Source organism: Danio rerio, chromosome 7 (assembly GCF_049306965.1).
Source record: "Danio rerio strain Tuebingen ecotype United States chromosome 7, GRCz12tu, whole genome shotgun sequence".
In the NCBI taxonomy this organism is placed as follows: domain Eukaryota; kingdom Metazoa; phylum Chordata; class Actinopteri; order Cypriniformes; family Danionidae; genus Danio; species Danio rerio.
In genome coordinates, this window is record NC_133182.1 from 70,618,614 (window position 1) to 70,636,823 (window position 18,210).

Consider the following 18,210-nt stretch of genomic DNA (forward strand, 5'->3'; position numbering starts at 1 on the left):
TTTTCTGATGTATATTTTATTTGACCATAAATGCTATTTATGTATTTAAAGTATTTTACCATGTTTCAAAGACAATAGAAATTATTTTGGTCTACTTAAGTGGACCAGGTTCAACTAGTTGCATTAAATAGAAATAACAAAAACTATTGAGCTTATATGTTATGCCTAAATTCCAATAAATGTGCAGTTAAGTGCACAGAATTCCAATGAACATGCCATAAAGAGCATTACATTCAGTTCACACTGGATTACGTACAGCTGAAGTCAGAATTATTAGCCCCCATGAATTATTAGCCCCCTGTTTTTTCCCCCAATTTCAGTTTAACAGAGAGATTTTTTCAAGACATTTTTAAACATAATAGTTTGAGTAACTCATTTCTAATAACTGATTTATTTTATCTTTGCCATGATGACAGTAAATAATATTTTATTATATATTTTTAAGACACTTGTATACAGCTTAAAGTGACATTTAAAGGCTTAACTAGGCAGGTTAGGGTAATTAGGCAAGTTATTGTATAATGTGGTTTATTCTGTAGACCAGGGGTGGCCAACCCTGTTCCTGGAGAGCCACCTTCCTGCAGATTTCAGTTGCTACCCATATCAAACACACCTGAACCAATTAATTAGGACCTGAACACCACGTGATAATTACAGGCAGGTGTGTTTGATATGGGTTGCAACTGAAATCTGCAGGACGGTGGCTCTACAGGAACAGGGTTGGCCACCCCTGCTGTAGACTATCGGAAATAAAATTAGCTTAAAGGGGCCAATATTATTGACCATAAAATGGTTTTAAAAAATTAAGAACTGCTCTTACTCTAGCCAAAATAAAATAAATAAGACTTTCTCCAGAAGAAAAAATATTATCATCAGACATACTGTGAAAATTTCCTTGCTCTGTTAAACACTATTTGGGAAATATTTAAAAAAAGAAAAGAAAATAAAAAACCAAAGGGGGCTAATAATTCTGACTTTAACTGTATGTACATCTTAAATATGCACTTTTTTTTTTTAGAAATAACCTCACAAGGGATAACATATAATATTACATGATTCTTTTAAGAAATCGTTTTGAAAAAATGCTAAAGGTAGCTACAGGTTTAATAACTGGCGGATCAAAACCCAACATAAAAACCACTTACATTAAACTCTTCTGTGCTTTCAATGTACCAAACAATTTTCTGACATCCTTCACACTGCGCCTGTAGTGTCACACTCTCATCCACGTTGACTGGGTCGCAGTTTGAACATCTACATCGAGAGAAGAGTATGCACTGGTTTCAAAGTAGGCTACTTTCAAATGACAGCAAATGTAATCATAGATTGAATAATGACAGTCGGTTTGATTCCTACGCTATAGACAGCCTCAGATTATCCCCAGGAATGACCGTGATGCATTTCATTCCAGTTTGTGCAAACCCATTTGCATTGGTCGATACAGTATACACAGAGAATGCGTATACTGGTGGAAGACAAGCTTCGGATATCTCAATTTCACTTCGTATCACATCTTCAGAGCAGCGGCAAGACTCGGCTACAAAAGAAAAGGGAAAGAAAATAATCAAACATTTCTTATGGGCTTTCAGGAATGTTAAACCGAACAATTCAACTGGTTTGCTATTTAGCATGTTAACAGTGGTTAGCGGGGCAACACAGTGGCTCAGTGGCTAGCACTGACACCTCACAGCTAGAACGTCCCTGTTTCGAGTCCCATCTAGGTCAGTTGGCATATCTGTTTGGAGTTTGCATGTTCTCCCCGTGTTCATGTGGGTTTCCTCCTGGTGCTCTGATTTCCCCAACAGTCCAAAGACATGTGCTATAGGTGAATTGAATAAACTAAATCGTCCGTAGTGTATGTGTGTGTGAATGAGTGTGTATGATGTTTCCCAGTACTGTGTTGCATCTGGAAGGGCATCCACTGTGCAAAACATATAAGCTGGATAAGTTGACGGATCATTCCGCTGTGGCGACCCTTGATGAATAAAGGGATTAAGCTGAAGCAAATGGAATATTGGTACTTACTGCATTTCCAAACAGCGTTGTCATCTTTCAGCCCTTTAACATAGAGCTTGATGCTTGTAGTGCCGATTACTGAGACTTCTGGATCTGCAATGATCTGCACATGACTGGCTCTGGCTTCTCTCTCATGCTCATCAGTCTGTGGAAATCAAATGTCTAAATGTGAATTACATGTGTGTATGTGACGCACTGAATCCAGAACATTTCTCTTGACAGCATTTGTGGCATCATGCATGAATTATAATACCATCTGTTTGTAAAGTCAAATAAAATGTGTATGTGTACAGTAATGCACTTACAATAGAAGTCTATGTGGCTAGGAATAATGGACCAATCATGCTATAATAATATTGCTATAGCTTCACATATACTGTTCATAAATATTGTCACGGTCACCAGCGATCCGGCTTGTGCAGATCTCAAATGGACTGTAAATCTGCTGGTGTATTGACTACAAGTTCCAGTCATGCAACACACACACACCTGCTTCAAATCTCCATTGATTACACTCTCACAGCTGATGCTGCTCATGGACTTATTACACACACATACTGTATATACAGTTGAAGTCAGAATTATTTTTCCCCTTAGATGTTTTTACTTTTTTCAATAGTTCCCAAATTATGTTTAACAGAGCAAAGAAATTTTCAGAGTATGTCTGATAATATTTTTTTTCTTCTGGAGAAGGTCTTATTTGTTTTATTTCGGCAACAATAAAAGCAGTTTTAAAATTTTTAAACACCATTTTGAGGACAAAATTATTAGCCCCTTTAAGCTAAAAGAGTTTTCAGAACAAACCATCATTATACAATATCTTGCCTAATTACCCTAACCTGCCTAGGTAACCTAATTAGCCTCTAAATGTCCCTTTAAGCTGTATAGAAGTGTCTTAAAAATTTTTTGTAAAATATTATTTACTGTCATCATGGGGAAGATAAAACAAATCAGTTATTGGAGATGAGTTATTAAAACTATTATGATTAGAAAATGTGTCGAAGAAATCTTCTCTTAGTTTAACAGAAATTGAGGAAAAAAATAAACAGGGGGGCCAATGATTTAGGGGGGCTAATAATTCTGACTTTAACTGCATATACACTCTCTTTGCTGAGTCTTGTTATACTGCTTTTGTGAACAATACAATGGTTTTCCTAGCCTAGCTTTGCCGTGTTTTTGACCCTCGCCTTGTTTGTTTGTTTATGTTGTCTGCTGCCTGCCTTTTGACCATTCGCCTGTGTATTGACCGCGAATCTGGATTGCTCGTTTACATCTGTTTGCTCCTGTGTTGACCATTGCTTGCATGACCATTCTCTGCATAATAAACCCTGCATTTGGATCCGCTCTTTCTTGTCAGCGTCTGCTTCGCATTACAGAAGACTCAGCCAAATATGGATCCAGCGCGTATCATATATTACAAAAGAAGCATTAGCTGAGCAGCAGATTTTGTAACACTGTGTCATAACAACACCTGAATATTTCAGCAACAAGCAATTTGACTGTCTGCACCGTACGCAACATAAACAAAACATTGAAATAGAGCCATTCAGAAGCACAGAAAAGTGCACTGGACTTTAACGAAATTATATAGCTTAGAATCTAACTAAATCTCTTTAACTTTATTAAAAGTACATGCTGAGTGACTGACATTTGTTGGTTCGCACTAAGTCAGAGTTCTAACATTGATTTAAAATTAGCTTATATTATTTTTAGGTGAAATATAAACCATTTCTAAATTAGAAATAAAAAGAAAAGAAGTCCATAACAATAAAACAAATTTCAATTAACATAAAAAAGATTCCTTTTATCATGTGTCATTGTAAGTAGTTTTAGTGTAGTACAGGCATGCTTGCTGCTGTTGGTGTCAAAAGTGTTTTAAATTTGAACTGCAATACCTAGTTCTACCATTGGGCGTCAGTCTTATATACTGCACCTTTAAATAAAATTAGGTGTATTTGACACTTTATTTAATGTAACCTAGTTAAGTTTACATTAGAGGTTGAATTTTCGGAAGATTTTCAAAGTCGACGTTGATTAGTCACTGATGACGTCAATATTACTCAAGATGCAAATTTTTTGCAACATGCCACAATTTACTAATTATTTGCAGGGAATATATAGACATGCTGTTTAACGTCTCATAACACAAAAACAATGCAGCACTACCAGTGACAAAACAAACGCAGTAGTCAACACTTTCATTTCGTTAATAATTCAACATTAGCACCCGGTCTAATTTTACTGCTAAATAAATGCAGTCATCACATTGCACGTTCTAGTAAAAATCTAACAATAACGAATATTTTAGTGCAGAAGTAATGCATAAATTGTTAGCACATAGATTCATGTTGTTATTTAATAACAAAGCGCTTAACACCATGTGGTTTAAACCATGTGATCTGCTCAGCGCGACTAGTCGACAGTAGAGCATTAAAGTCGACCAGTCTGTGCAACCCCTAGTATACACATAGTGTGGGATTTATAGATTGGATTTATATCCATTTAGCGGAGATGCATTTTTGTGGCCAAATGTCAATAAAACCAAATAAATAAAAAAAATCTGACAGTTAATCGATCTGAAAAAAAAGTGACCAGGCGTAAACAGACCCTAGGACTTCTCTTAAGACCTATTTATTTTCAATGTCATTTAATGTTACTTGATTTATTGTTTCATGGTTATGTTTTATGAAATTTGCCTATGTTTACTGCCTGTTTTATTGTTTTACTATTATGTCATTGCTGTTGTCTGTTCTAAATTGATTTTGTTCTGTACAGTGTTGTGTAAAGCATTTGCTCAACTTCGGTTGTTTTCAAACTGTGGTATATACATAAAATTGTATTGTATTGTATTGTATTGTGCTGTATTGTATTGTATTTTTTGTGTTGTATTAAACTGTATTGTGTTGTATTGTGCTGTAATGTATTGTATTTTATTGTGTTGTACTGTATTGTGTTGTATTGTATTGTGCTGTATAGTATTGTATTTTCTGTGTTGTATTGTATTAAACTGTATTGTGTTGTATTGTATTAAACTGTATTGTGTTGTATTGTGCTGTAATGTATTGTATTTTATTGTGTTGTATTGTATTATACTGTATTGTGTTGTATTGTATTGTGTTGTATTGTGCTGTATAGTATTGTATTTTCTGTGTTGTATTGTATTAAACTGTATTGTGTTGTATTGTATTAAACTGTATTGTGTTGTATTGTGCTGTAATGTATTGTATTGTGCTGTATTGTTTTGAATTGTAATGTGCTGTATTGTATTGTGCTGTACTGTATTTTATTGTATTGTATTGTGTTGTTTTGAATTGTGTTGTATTGTATTGTGCTGTATTGTATTGTATTGTATTGTGCTGTAATAAATTGTGTTGTGATGTATTGTACTGTATTGTGTTGTATTGTATTGTAATGTGTGGTATTGTATCGTTTTGAGTTGTATTGTGTTGTATTGTATTGTGCTGTATCATATTGTGTTGTATTGTAAAGTGCTGTTTTGTATTGTATTGTATTATATTGTGTAGTATTGTTTTGTGTTGTGTTGTATTGTATTGCATTGTGGGGTATTGTGCCGTATTGTAATGGGCTGTATTGTATTGTATTGTATTATATTGTATTGTATTGTTTAGTGCTGTGTTGTATTGTGTTGTATTCTATTGTATAGAGTTGTATTTTATTGTGTTGTATTGTGCTGTATTGTATTGTATTTTATTTTATTGTATTGTGTTGTTTTGAATTGTGCTGTATTAAATTGTATTGTGCTGTATTGTATTGTATTGTGTTGTAATGTATCATTTTGTATTGTATTGTATTGTGTTGTATTGTAATGTGTTGTTTTGTATAGTATTGTATTTTACTGTATTGTGTTGTGATGTATTGTATTACATTGTGTTGTATTGTGTTGTATTGTCTTTTATTGTGTCGTACTATATTGTATTGTGTTGTATTGTATTGTATTGTGCTGTAATAAATTGTGTTGTGATGTATTGTATTGTGTTTTGTTGTATTGTATTGTGTTGTTTTGTGTTGTGTTGTATTGTACTGTACTGTATTGTGTTTTAATGTATTGTATCGTATTGTATTGTGCTGCATTGTATTGTGTTGTATTGTGCTGTATTGTGTTGTATTGTGTTGTGTTGTATTGTATTGTGTTGTGTTGTGTTGTGTTGTATTGTACTGTATTGTTTTTTAATGTGTTGTATTGTATTGTGTTGTATTGTATTGTATTGTGCTGTATTGTAATGTGTTGTATTGTATTTTGCTGTATTGTTTTTTACTGTATTGTGTTGTGATGTATTGTATTACATTGCGTTGTTTTGTGTTGTATTGTCTTGTATTGTGTCGTACTATATTGTGTTGTATTGTACTGTATTGTGTTGTGTTGTGTTGTATTGTATTGTGCTGTAATATATTGTGTTGTGATGTATTGTACTGTATTGTATTGTGTTTTAATGTATTGTATTGTACTGGATTGTGTTGTATTGTATCGTATCGTATTGTATTGTGCTGCATTGTATTGTGTTGTATTGTGCTGTATTGTATTGTGTTGTACTGTATTGTGCTGCATTGTATTGTGTTGTATTGTGCTGTATTGTATTGTGTTGTAATGTATTGTTTTGTGTTGTATTGTATTGTATTGTATTGTGCTGTGTTGAATTGTGTTGTGTTGTGTTGTAATGTACTGTATTGTTTTTTAATGTGTTGTATTGTATCATTTTGTATTGTATTGTATTATATTGTGTTGTTTTGTATTGTGCTGTGTTGTATTGTGTTGTATTAAATTGTATTGTATTGTATTGTATTGTATTATACTGTATTGTATTGTATTGTATTGTATTGTGTTGTATTGTATTGCATTGTGGGGTATTGTATTGTACCGTATTGTGCTGTATTGTATTGTACTGTATTGCGCTGTATTGTATTGTATTAAAATATTTTGTGTTGTATTGTATTGTGCTGTATTGTATTGTAATGTGTTGTTTTGTGTTGTATTGTATTGTATTGTATTGTATTGTGCTGTATTGTATTTTATTGTATTGTGTTGTAGTGTATTGTGCTGTATTTTATTGTATTGTGCTGTATTGTGTTGTGTTGTATTGTATTGTGTTGTACTGTATTGTGTTGTGTTGTACTGAATTGTATTGTATTGTGCTGTGTTGTGTTCTGTTGTATTGTGTTGTATTGTGCTGTATTATAATGTATTATGCTGTACTGTGTTGTGTTACGTTGCATTGTGTTGTATTGTGCTGTATTGTATTATGTTGTATTGTATCATTTTGTGTTGTATTGTATTGTGCTTTGTTGTGTTGTGCTGGTATTGTATTGTATTGTATTGCATTGTGCTGTATAGTATTGTGTCGTGTTGTGTCCTGTCGTGTCGTGTTGTATTGTATTGTGTTGTACTGTATTGTATTGTATTGGATTGTGCTATAATGTGTTGTGTTGTGTTGTGTTGCCTTGTGCTGTATTGCATTGTGTTGTATTGTAATGTGTTGTATTGTATCGTTTTGTATTGTATTGTACTGTATTGTATCGTATTGTGTTTTATTGTATTGTATTGTATTGTGTTGTAAAATACTGTATTTTATTTTATTGTTGTGTATTGTATTGTGCTGTATTGTATAGTACTTTATTGTGATGTATTGTGCTGTATTGTATTGTGTTGCATTGTATTGTGCTGTATTGTGTTGTATTGTATTGTGCTGTATTGTATTGTATTGTACTGTATTGTTTTGTGTTGTATTGTTTTGTATTGTGTTGTATTGTATTTTATCGTATTGTGTTGTATTGTATTGTGCTGTATTGTATTGTGTTGTATTGTATTTTATTGTATTGTGCTGTATTGTATTGTGCTGTATTGTATTGTGCTGTATTGTATTGTGTTGCATTGTATTGTATTGTGCTGTATTATATTGTATTGTATTGTTTTGTGCTGGTATTGTATTGTATTGTGTAGTATTGTATTGTATTGTATTATGTTGTGTTGTATTGTTTTGTCTTGTATTGTATTGTATTGTACTGTATTGTGCTGTATTGTATTGTTTAGTGCTGTGTTGCATTGTATTGTATTGTGCTGTATGGTGTTGCATTGTTTTGTGCTGTATTGTATTGTGTTGTAATTTGTTGTGTTGTATTGTGTTGTATTGTGTTGCATTGTACTGTATTGCGCTGTAGTGTATTGAATTATATTGTAATGTATTGTGTTGTATTGTATTGTGCTGTACTCTATTGTGCTGTATTGTGTTGTATTGTATTGTGCTGTAATTTATTGTGTTGTACTATATTGTAATGTATTGTATTATAATGTATTGTATTGTACTGTATTGTATGGTGTTGTGTTGAATTGTGTTGTGCTGTATTGTATTGTATTGTGCTGTAATGTATTGTGTTGTATTGTCTTGTATTGTGTTGTACTATATTGTGTTGTTTTGTTATGTATTGTATTGTACTGTATTGTGTTGTATTGTATCGTATTGTATTGTGTTGCGTTGTATTGTATTGTGTTGAATTGTGTTGTGCTGTATTGTATTGTGTTGTATTATATTATGTTGTATTGTACTGTATTGTATTGTGTTGTATTGTATTGTGCTGTATTGTATTGTGTTGTTTTGTGTTGTATTATATTGTGTTGTATTGTATTGTGCTGCATTGTGTTGTGTTGTACTGTGTTGTTTTGTGTTGTATTGTATTGTGTTGTATCGTTTTGTGTTGTGTTGTATTGTATTGTGGTGTATTGTATTGTGTTGTATTGTATTGTTTGCATTGTATTGTGCTGTTTTGTATTGTAATATGTGGTGTTGTATTGTTTCGTATTGTGTTTTATTGAGTTTTATTGTATTGTATTGTATTCTATTCTATTCTATTGTATTGTATTGTGCTGTACGCATAACAACACAACACAATACAATACAGCACAATCAATACAATACAGCACAATACAATACAACACAACACAATACAACACAACACAGTGCAACAACACAACAAAACACAATACAACACAATACAATAAAATACAATACAACAAAACACAATACAATACAACACAACACAACACAATACAACACATTACAAAACAACACAACACAATGCAATACAGCACAATACAATACAACAAAACACAATACAATACAAGACAATACAATATAGCACAATACAATACAACACAACACAATACAACACATTACAAAACAACACAATACAATACAGCACAAGACAATTCAACACAATACAATACAATGCAACACAATACAACACAACACAACACAACACAAGACAATACAATACAATACAACACAACACAATACAGTACAATACAATACAACACAACACAACACATTACAAAACAACACAATACAATACAGCACAAGACAATTCAACACAATACAATACAATGCAACACAATACAACACAACACAACACAATACAATACAACACAATACAGTACAATACAACACAACACAACACAATACAATACAATACAACACAATACAACACAATACAATACAGCACAATACAGTACAATACAACACAACACAATACAATAGAGCACAATACAATACAATACAATACCATACAACACAACGCAACACAACGCAACACAACAAAACACAATACAATATATCACAATACAACACAACACAATATTATACAGCACAATGCAATACAATGCAACACAACACAATGCAACAACACAATACAACACAACACAATACAACACAACACAACACAATACAACACAACACAATACAATACAACACAACACAATACAATACAGCACAACACAATACAACACAACACAATACAGCACAACACAATACAACAACACAATACATCACAACACAATACAACACAATACAATACAACACAATACAACACAACACAATACAATACAACACAATACAATATAATACAACACAACACAAAACAATACAACACAACACAATACAATATAACACAACACAACACAATACAACACAACACAACTCAATAAAATACAACACAATACAATACAACACAACACAACACAACACAATACAATACAGCACAACACAATACAACACAATACAACACAACACAACACAATACAGCATAACACAATACAACACAACACAATACAATACAACACAATACAATACAGCACAACACAATACAATACAACAACACAATACATCACAACACAAAACAATACAACACAATACAACACAACACAATACATCACAACACAACACAATACAACACAATACAATACAGCACAACACAATACAACGCAACACAACAACACAATACATCACAACACAACACAATACAACACAATACAATACAGCACAACACAACACAATACAATACAATACAACACAACAACACAATACATCACAACATAACACAACACAATACAGCACAAGACAATACAACACAACACAATACAATACAACACAATGCAACAACACAACACAATACAATACAATACAACACAACACAATACAGCACAATACAATATAGCGCAATACAACACAACAAAACACAAAACAACACAATACAACACACCACAGTACAATACAGCACATTACAATACAGCGCAATAAAACACAATACAACACAACACAATACAATACAGCACATTACAATACAATACCAGCACAATACAACACAACACAACAAATCACAATACAATACAATACCAGCACAATACAACACAACTCTACACAACACAACAAAACACAATACAACACAACACAATGCAATACAGCACAATCCAACGCAATAAAATACAATACAATACAACACAATACAATACAGCACAATACAACACAATACAACACAACACAATACAATAAAATAAAATACAATAGAATTCAACACAATACAATACAACACAACACAATACAATACAGCACATTACAATACAAAACACAATACAACACAACAAAATACAATACAGCACAATCCAACGCAATAAAATACAATACAATACAACAAACACAATAAAGCACAATACAATACAATACAGTAAAACACAACACAACACAATACAATACAACACAATGTATTGTATTGTATAATGCTATATTGCATTGTGTTGTATTGTGCTGTGTTGTGTTGTGTTGTATTGTGTTTTATTGTATTGTGTTTTTATGTATTGTGTTGTATTGTTTGTTTTGTATTGTATTGTGTTGTATTGTATTGTTTTGTATTGTGTTGAATTGTGCTGTATTGTATAGTATTGTGTTGTATTGTATTGTTTTGTATTGTGTTGAATTGTGCTGTATTGTATAGTATTGTGTTGTATTGTATTGTTTTGTGCTGTATTGTATAGTATTGTGTTGTATTGTATTGTTTTGTATTGTGTTGAATTGTGCTGTATTGTATAGTATTGTGTTGTATTGTATTGTTTTGTGCTGTATTGTATAGTATTGTGTTGTATTGTATTGTTTTGTATTGTGTTGAATTGTGCTGTATTGTATAGTATTGTGTTGTATTGTATTGTTTTGTGCTGTATTGTGCTGATTTGTATTGTGTTGTATTGTGCTCATTTGTATTGTATAGTATTGTGTTTTATTGTATTGTTTTGTGTTGTATTGTATAGTGCTGTATTCTTTTCTATTATATCGTATTGTATGTGTTTATAGACAGTTTCTGGATCACATACTGTTTTGCCATCATGTTGATTTTCTGTTTCACTGCGACAAACTGTTGTGTTTCCACCATCCACTTTCATGCTTGAGAAGGAGTTTTCTGCTTTTACCACAACGTTTATTTTTCCTAAATAAGAAGAGAGAAAAAATGACTAAATTGTGGAGATAACTTTTATTTCAATATATGTTTAAATGCACAACAAAATACTTATTAGTCACTGTCTCTATAAAAAAATGCAACGATAATTTATAATTAATAATAGAGCATGTTTGCCTATTGTTTGGGTGACACTGTGGCTCAGTGGTTAGCACTGTCACCTCACAGCAAGAAGGTCACCAGTTCGAGTCTGGGCTGGGTTAGTTAACATTTCTGTGTGGAGTTTGCATGTTCTTTCCACGTTGGCGTGAGTTTCCTCCGAGTGCTTGCCCACAGTCCAAAGACATGTGCTGTAAGTGAATTGGGTAAGCTAAATTGGCCGTAGTGTATGTGTGTGAACGAGAGTGTATGTTTCCCAGTGATGGGTTGCAGCTGGAAGAGCAATCACTGCATAAAACATATGCTGGGTAAGTTGGTGGTTCATTTCGCTGTGGCGACCCCTGATAAATAAAGGGACTAAGCTGAAAAGAAAATGAGTGAATGCTGGCACCCATTGTCTTCAACAAAAGAGAAACAATACTAAGGAAGTCAGTGGGTGTCAGTAGCCAACATTTTTCAAAATATCTTCTTTTGTTTTCAACTGACAAACTGGTTTTAAACCAGAGTGAATAAATGGTGACATAATGTTTTATTTTGGGGTGAACTATAATTAAACAATACATTTTGAAGTATGAAAATCCATTCATTTTCCTTCGGTTTAGTCTCCATTTCAGAGATCACCACAGTGGAATGAACCGCTAGCTATTGCAGCATATGTTTTATGCTTCAGATGCCCTTCCAGCTGCAACCCATTACTGGGAAACGCCCATACACTGAGGCCAACCTAGCTTATTCAATTCCCCTATAGCGCATGTCTTTGGAATGTGGGGAAAACCGGAGCACATGGAGAAAACCTACGCCAACATGGGGAGAACATGCAAACTCCACACAGAAACGCCAACTGGCGCAGTCAGGACTTGAACCAGCTGCCTTTTCACTTTGAGGTGGCAGCGCTAATCACTGAGCCACCGAGCCGCCAAGTATGAAAAATGTTCTCCAATCATTTTCGCTTTAAAATAAGCAATCAAATACCTGTCAGTATTGTGTTTGAGATGAGGAACACCTGTGGACCTCCGTGCATCATCTGGTGTGTCTCGGAGAAGGACTGATTGTCTCCAGACAGCAGGAACTGCAGACGCGCGGGAGCTCCTCGTGAAAGAGACACGCTGATATTGAGGACTCGCACCGGACACTGCTCAAGTCCAGGACCCAGATCGACCTCTGCAGTGAGTCCTTCAAGCTGCTCCAGCAAACACAGCTCCAGAGCGCTGGACTGACCCGCTGCCGTCACCTCATTCAGAGCCACTACTGTGAGCTGATGGCAGCCTGGGCCGAGCTGCTGCTGAGCTTCTGAAGAAAAGCTGATGTTTACAGGAACCATTCCTCTGATGGCGGATGCTGAGGCCAGATCTGTGCTTCCATGCTGAACTTTGTAGGTTACATTTGTTCCTGGAGGAGATGAATGATCATTTGCGTTTATTCATTCATTGATCACCCTGATTTCATGCATAGCATACACTGCCTGACAGAAGTTTTGTTGTTGATCCCAGTTGTAAGAGCAACAAATAATAACTTGACTTGTTCATATTCTATATCAGTGGTTCTCAAAGTTTTTTCATCAAGTACCACCTCAGAAAAAAGTTGTCTCTCCAAGTACCACCAAAATGAGCAGTATTGAAATACATTAACGTAGTAGGCCCAGTAAAGCAGATACAACTCTGCACAGTTTAAAAAACGTGGCAGATTACCTCAGAAATATAGGCTATATGTCATATTGGCATATTATATACATCAGTTTTGATAAAATTTTAAATGTGTGTAGCATGTACATGACATATTTCATTCCTCCGTGTACCACTACAAGGAAGCCTGCGTACCACTAGTGGTACACGAACCACAGTTTGAGAACCACTGTTCTATATAAATATATATTCTATACTGGACATTATTTGTGTTAAGTGACATGACTTTTGTCAAAACAAAGTCAGACCTTACTGTCCTAATTAATTAATAAAAAAGTCAAGGCATGATCGTGTTTTATTTTGGTAAAATAAGTGTGATCTAGAGCAGTGGTACCCAACCACTGGGCCGTGGACCGGTACCGGTCCGTGGAACAATTGGTACCGGGCCACATAAGAAATCATAAATTATTTCTGTAGAAAATATTCCCCCCGCGACTTGGTTTCTTCCACTCACCCCCGCCATCTCACGTGAAATGGACTATGCCAAAATCCACCACGGAGCGGGAAGAATGTAGTGGTTGTTGATAGGTTAAAGTTATAAAACAGGTATTATAGAGTCCAAATCAGCAGAGTATTTAAGGATTGTGCATATATGTGTGCGTGCATCGCTAAGTAAGTACCCGAAATCATTGCAATATGTTTCTATATGGAGTTTCACATAATCATACTCATTAGGGCTGTAACATGCCAACGCATACATTTAATTCGGCTATACGGTTGTGTTATTGTTAATATAATCGTCAGTTGAAATGTTTGGCACAGATGTTATGTATTTGATGCATATAAACCTTGATTGAAACATAATCAGACCTCGATAGTGCAACTAGCGCATGCGGACTGAGTTGTTCATGATAAACCTGGATGCACGAGCGCAGCAGCTGTGTTTGCGTGAAGACCCAACCCCCCCACCCACCGGCCCACACCAGTCTGTTGTCAAATTGACAACCGTTAACCGGTCCGCGGTGATAAAAAGGTTGGGGACCACTGATCTAGAGGGCTTTGCCTTTCATATGAGCCACTTCTAATACTGTTAAATTTCCTTAATTCTGTCTAGGGAAACACATGCACGCAACAAAATATTAGTGGAGTTTCTTCAAAAAAGATTAACAAAATATTTATTAAATGATTAAGGGAGGGTTCCAAGAAAGCTTCAAAAGAAAGTTCAAGCCAAAACAACAAACATAAAGTTCTCTAACTGATAAAAAGGGAAGAACTACTGTAAATAATCTTATCAAAGAAAAATATCTTCACTCTCTTACTAACATAAACAGGAGAAAACAGGTTCAAATGAAAAATGGCACACCCTCTCTACTAAACCAATCCCAAACTAACAAAAAGTAAAGAGTCAATAACAAAGTAGTATTGAAAACAAGGTGGGCAATAGTATTAACAGAGCTTGAACAAATTAAAGCTAATCAACAGATAATGCTTTAAGAGTTAAAAAAGAAACGAAAAGCCTCACAAAAGAGCCTCCAGTCCACACACACATGCTGTTTCTCAATATGCGTTCTTCAGCGATCTTGTGTCCTCGTGTTCTCGTGTAACATCATTATCAACTGCCAACGTTCAGTTTCAATACTCAAGACCACAAGAACGGAGGACGCGTGAAACTTCCCGAATGTGTTCTTGAAATCAAGGACGCACCAATGCAGACTTGAGCACTAAGTGAAGTTTATTCATAAACTCATTTCGAGAGGAGCACGTGATTATGATAGAACACAGCTGGTTCTGCATTAGCATGTATGATCCACCAATCAGGCCTTTCCTAACCCACTATAAAGAGCCAGGGTTTCTCACTACAGCCATCTTCGATTTGAAGAATCCCCTCTTCCACCCCTACCTCTTCACCTTTCCCTCCATAGGGCGGCACGGTGGCCCAGTGGTTAGCACTGTTGCCTCACAGCAAGAAGGTCATCGGTTCTAGTCCTTTAACAGGCTGGTGGTCGTTTCTGTGTGTAGTTTGCATGTTCTTCCCGTGCTCGCGTTGGTTTTCCACAGGTTCTCTGGTTTCCTCCCACATTCCAAAAACATGCACTACAAGTGAATTGATCAATCTAAATTTAGCACTACAGTCAATCTCTCATCCTGCAGCATATCTCTTCATAGCATTCATTCAGTCATCAGCTCCTATCAAGGGGGGAGTTGTCGAGATCTACCTGAGCTCAAGGCTCCCCTCTCGCCCTGCAAACGGGAGGGAGCCCAGGGCTCAAGGACCTTTTGAGCTCAGGGCTCTCTCAGACAGCATGCCAAACTTGCTTATAATCAATCATCAGCTGTTCATCAAGTGTGAACTCTTGAAACTCGCCCAGGAAGTCCCAGAAGTCATTGCGACTGGAGGTGGGAAGCGCAGCATTTTATAAAGATTTATTATTAAAGTTCAGAGATATGACTTAATTACCTCAGGAGTTTTCCTAAATGAAACAGTGAATATAAACATCACCATTGAATTTTAATAAAGGAATATACGCATTAAGGGTGTTTATTTGCTGAAAGTCACATTCAAATCTTTTTTATTTATATTGTGCAACGTATATTTGTAAAGTCTTCATGCATAGTATATATTTTGAAAAGGGGAAAAGCAATAAATCGTTGTGTGAATGCTGTAATGTTTAAATAATTTTCTAGTAGAAACATATGAAGGTCACATGACCATCAGGAATAACGCATCAGTCTCCCGAGTTTGTTTTTCCTAATACATTTGGCAAGACCGGTCTCCGCAAGAACGCAAGTCCGTTCTCTGTCTTCTTGGAATTGAGAAACAGCTACTATTTTAGTCAGGGCTGTATTTGTGCCAGAACACGCCAAATCTCGAACTTCTGAAATCTGATCAGCACCTTATTTTACCCATCCCCTCCTCAACCGACCTCCTAGCTCCTTCTTCCGTGACTCCCCAACTCTCTTAATTTTCGTCAGCAACACCCCTTTGATATCCAATGGCCTGCCATCCCAACCTCCCCCGCTCTTGTCTTTCGTGTGCAACACCTCTACATCCTCATGTAACATGCCGGATTCGTTACCCCTATCTGTTCCGACTTTCGAGACCTCGCAATTCACAAATGAAGCACCGGTTCTTGTGGAGACATGCTGCTTAAATACCCACTGCTCTTCTCATCCTCCAATCAGTAAGCTGTTCGTCATTGACAGCAGGTGATAGTCATTATCTCCTACAAAAGGAGAGCAGAGGAAAAATGAAAGGAAACACCAAACACAAACATATATGTCCTGGGACGTAACAGCTCCCAAATGATAGAAGTCACGTTATTTTTTGTTGTTCTTAAACCTTGAATAGGCGACAAGGCTTTTGTCAGGTAGTGTATGTTTTACGCAGTGGATGCCCTTCCAGCCGCAACCCTGTGGAAACCCATATGAGGAAACATCTCATCTACTTGATTAAAAATGTAAGTACATAAATATTAAAATCCCTTCAAATAAATAAGCAGTGGTGTAAAGTAACTAATTACAAACACTCAAATTACTGTAATCGAGTAGGTTTTCTGAGTAATTGTAATTTACTAAGTAGTTTTAAAATTGTGTACTTTTACTCTCCCTTGAGTACATTTTTAGTGCTGTCTCTGTAATTTTACTCCACTACTTTCCTTCAACCTGCAGTCACTACTTTATTTCTTTCTCGTCTATGAGGATTGGCTAAAGTAAAACAATCAGTCCTGTGATTTCTGTCCAATCAAATCACACATAGAAAGTAAATCGCATGATACTGATCAACATTAACACATCAGCGCTTTATAAATGCAGCAAACCTTTTGGAAGCATTAAAAATGTCCAAGAAGATTTTCAAAATCTTTACACACATTGTCGCACAGACTTTTAATAGACTGGATGTCACTGATGAGAAAATAGATGTTGACTGTATGATGACTAAAATCACCAAACAGCCTTAAACAATCACTAAATGGAATGAATGAAAAATGGAAGGAAAGACTGATCGAAGGTAGGACCAGGGCCAGAGCAAGCTGAACTGCCGCTCTAGGCAAAGGACGATCACGCCGCCCTCAACCTGAAAGTGAAAACGGAAATGACCGGGGGGTGGGGGGTGCTGGGTCGCAGACATAACCGAGGGCGCGGTTGTTGAGGGAGGTGGTGCGGACGCCGTCCCATCTATTCTGTTGCCCTAGGCGCGGATATAACTCAGGCGGCGGGGGGTGAGGGAGGTGTTGCGGACATAACTGAGGACGCGGATGTTGATAGAGGTGTCGCGGACGCCACCCTCTCTATTCTGCCGCCCTAGGCGGTCGCCTGGGTCGCCTCTATGGACGCGCCAGCCCTGGGTAGGACTGAAATTATGAAGGAAGGAAGGACCAAATGAATGAAGGAAGGATTCAAGGAAGAACTGAACAAACTAAGGAAGGGAAGAAAGGAACGAACGAATGAACAAAGGACCTAGTAAAGAAAGGAACAAAAATATGAATGAGCGAACGAATTATGGTAGGAACGAAGGACCAAATAAATGACAGAGGGAACGAACAAACTAATGAATGAAGGAAGGACAGAACAAACAAACAATGGAAGAAAGGTTGAAAGGAACAAACAAATATAGGAAGATCACTAAATGCACTACAGAATGTTACGTTTACACATCCCTGCACAAACTGCATGTAAATGC

General features: G+C 35.7%; 1 protein-coding gene across 2 annotated transcripts in view; it reads right to left on the minus strand.

The window, feature by feature from the left end:
* The window catches only part of pkd1l2a (polycystic kidney disease 1 like 2a), a 65,794-nt gene that overhangs the window by 26,122 nt on the left and 21,462 nt on the right, over positions 1-18,210 (minus strand). For both annotated transcript variants that reach the window (XM_017357234.4, XM_073907456.1), the window contains 5 exons: positions 12,880-13,296; positions 11,666-11,778; positions 2,026-2,161; positions 1,357-1,537; positions 1,146-1,254 (listed from right to left, as the gene is read on the minus strand). In XM_017357234.4, the coding sequence (XP_017212723.2) occupies positions 1,146-1,254; positions 1,357-1,537; positions 2,026-2,161; positions 11,666-11,778; positions 12,880-13,296 (956 nt within the window). The remainder of the gene's footprint in view (positions 1-1,145; positions 1,255-1,356; positions 1,538-2,025; positions 2,162-11,665; positions 11,779-12,879; positions 13,297-18,210) is intronic.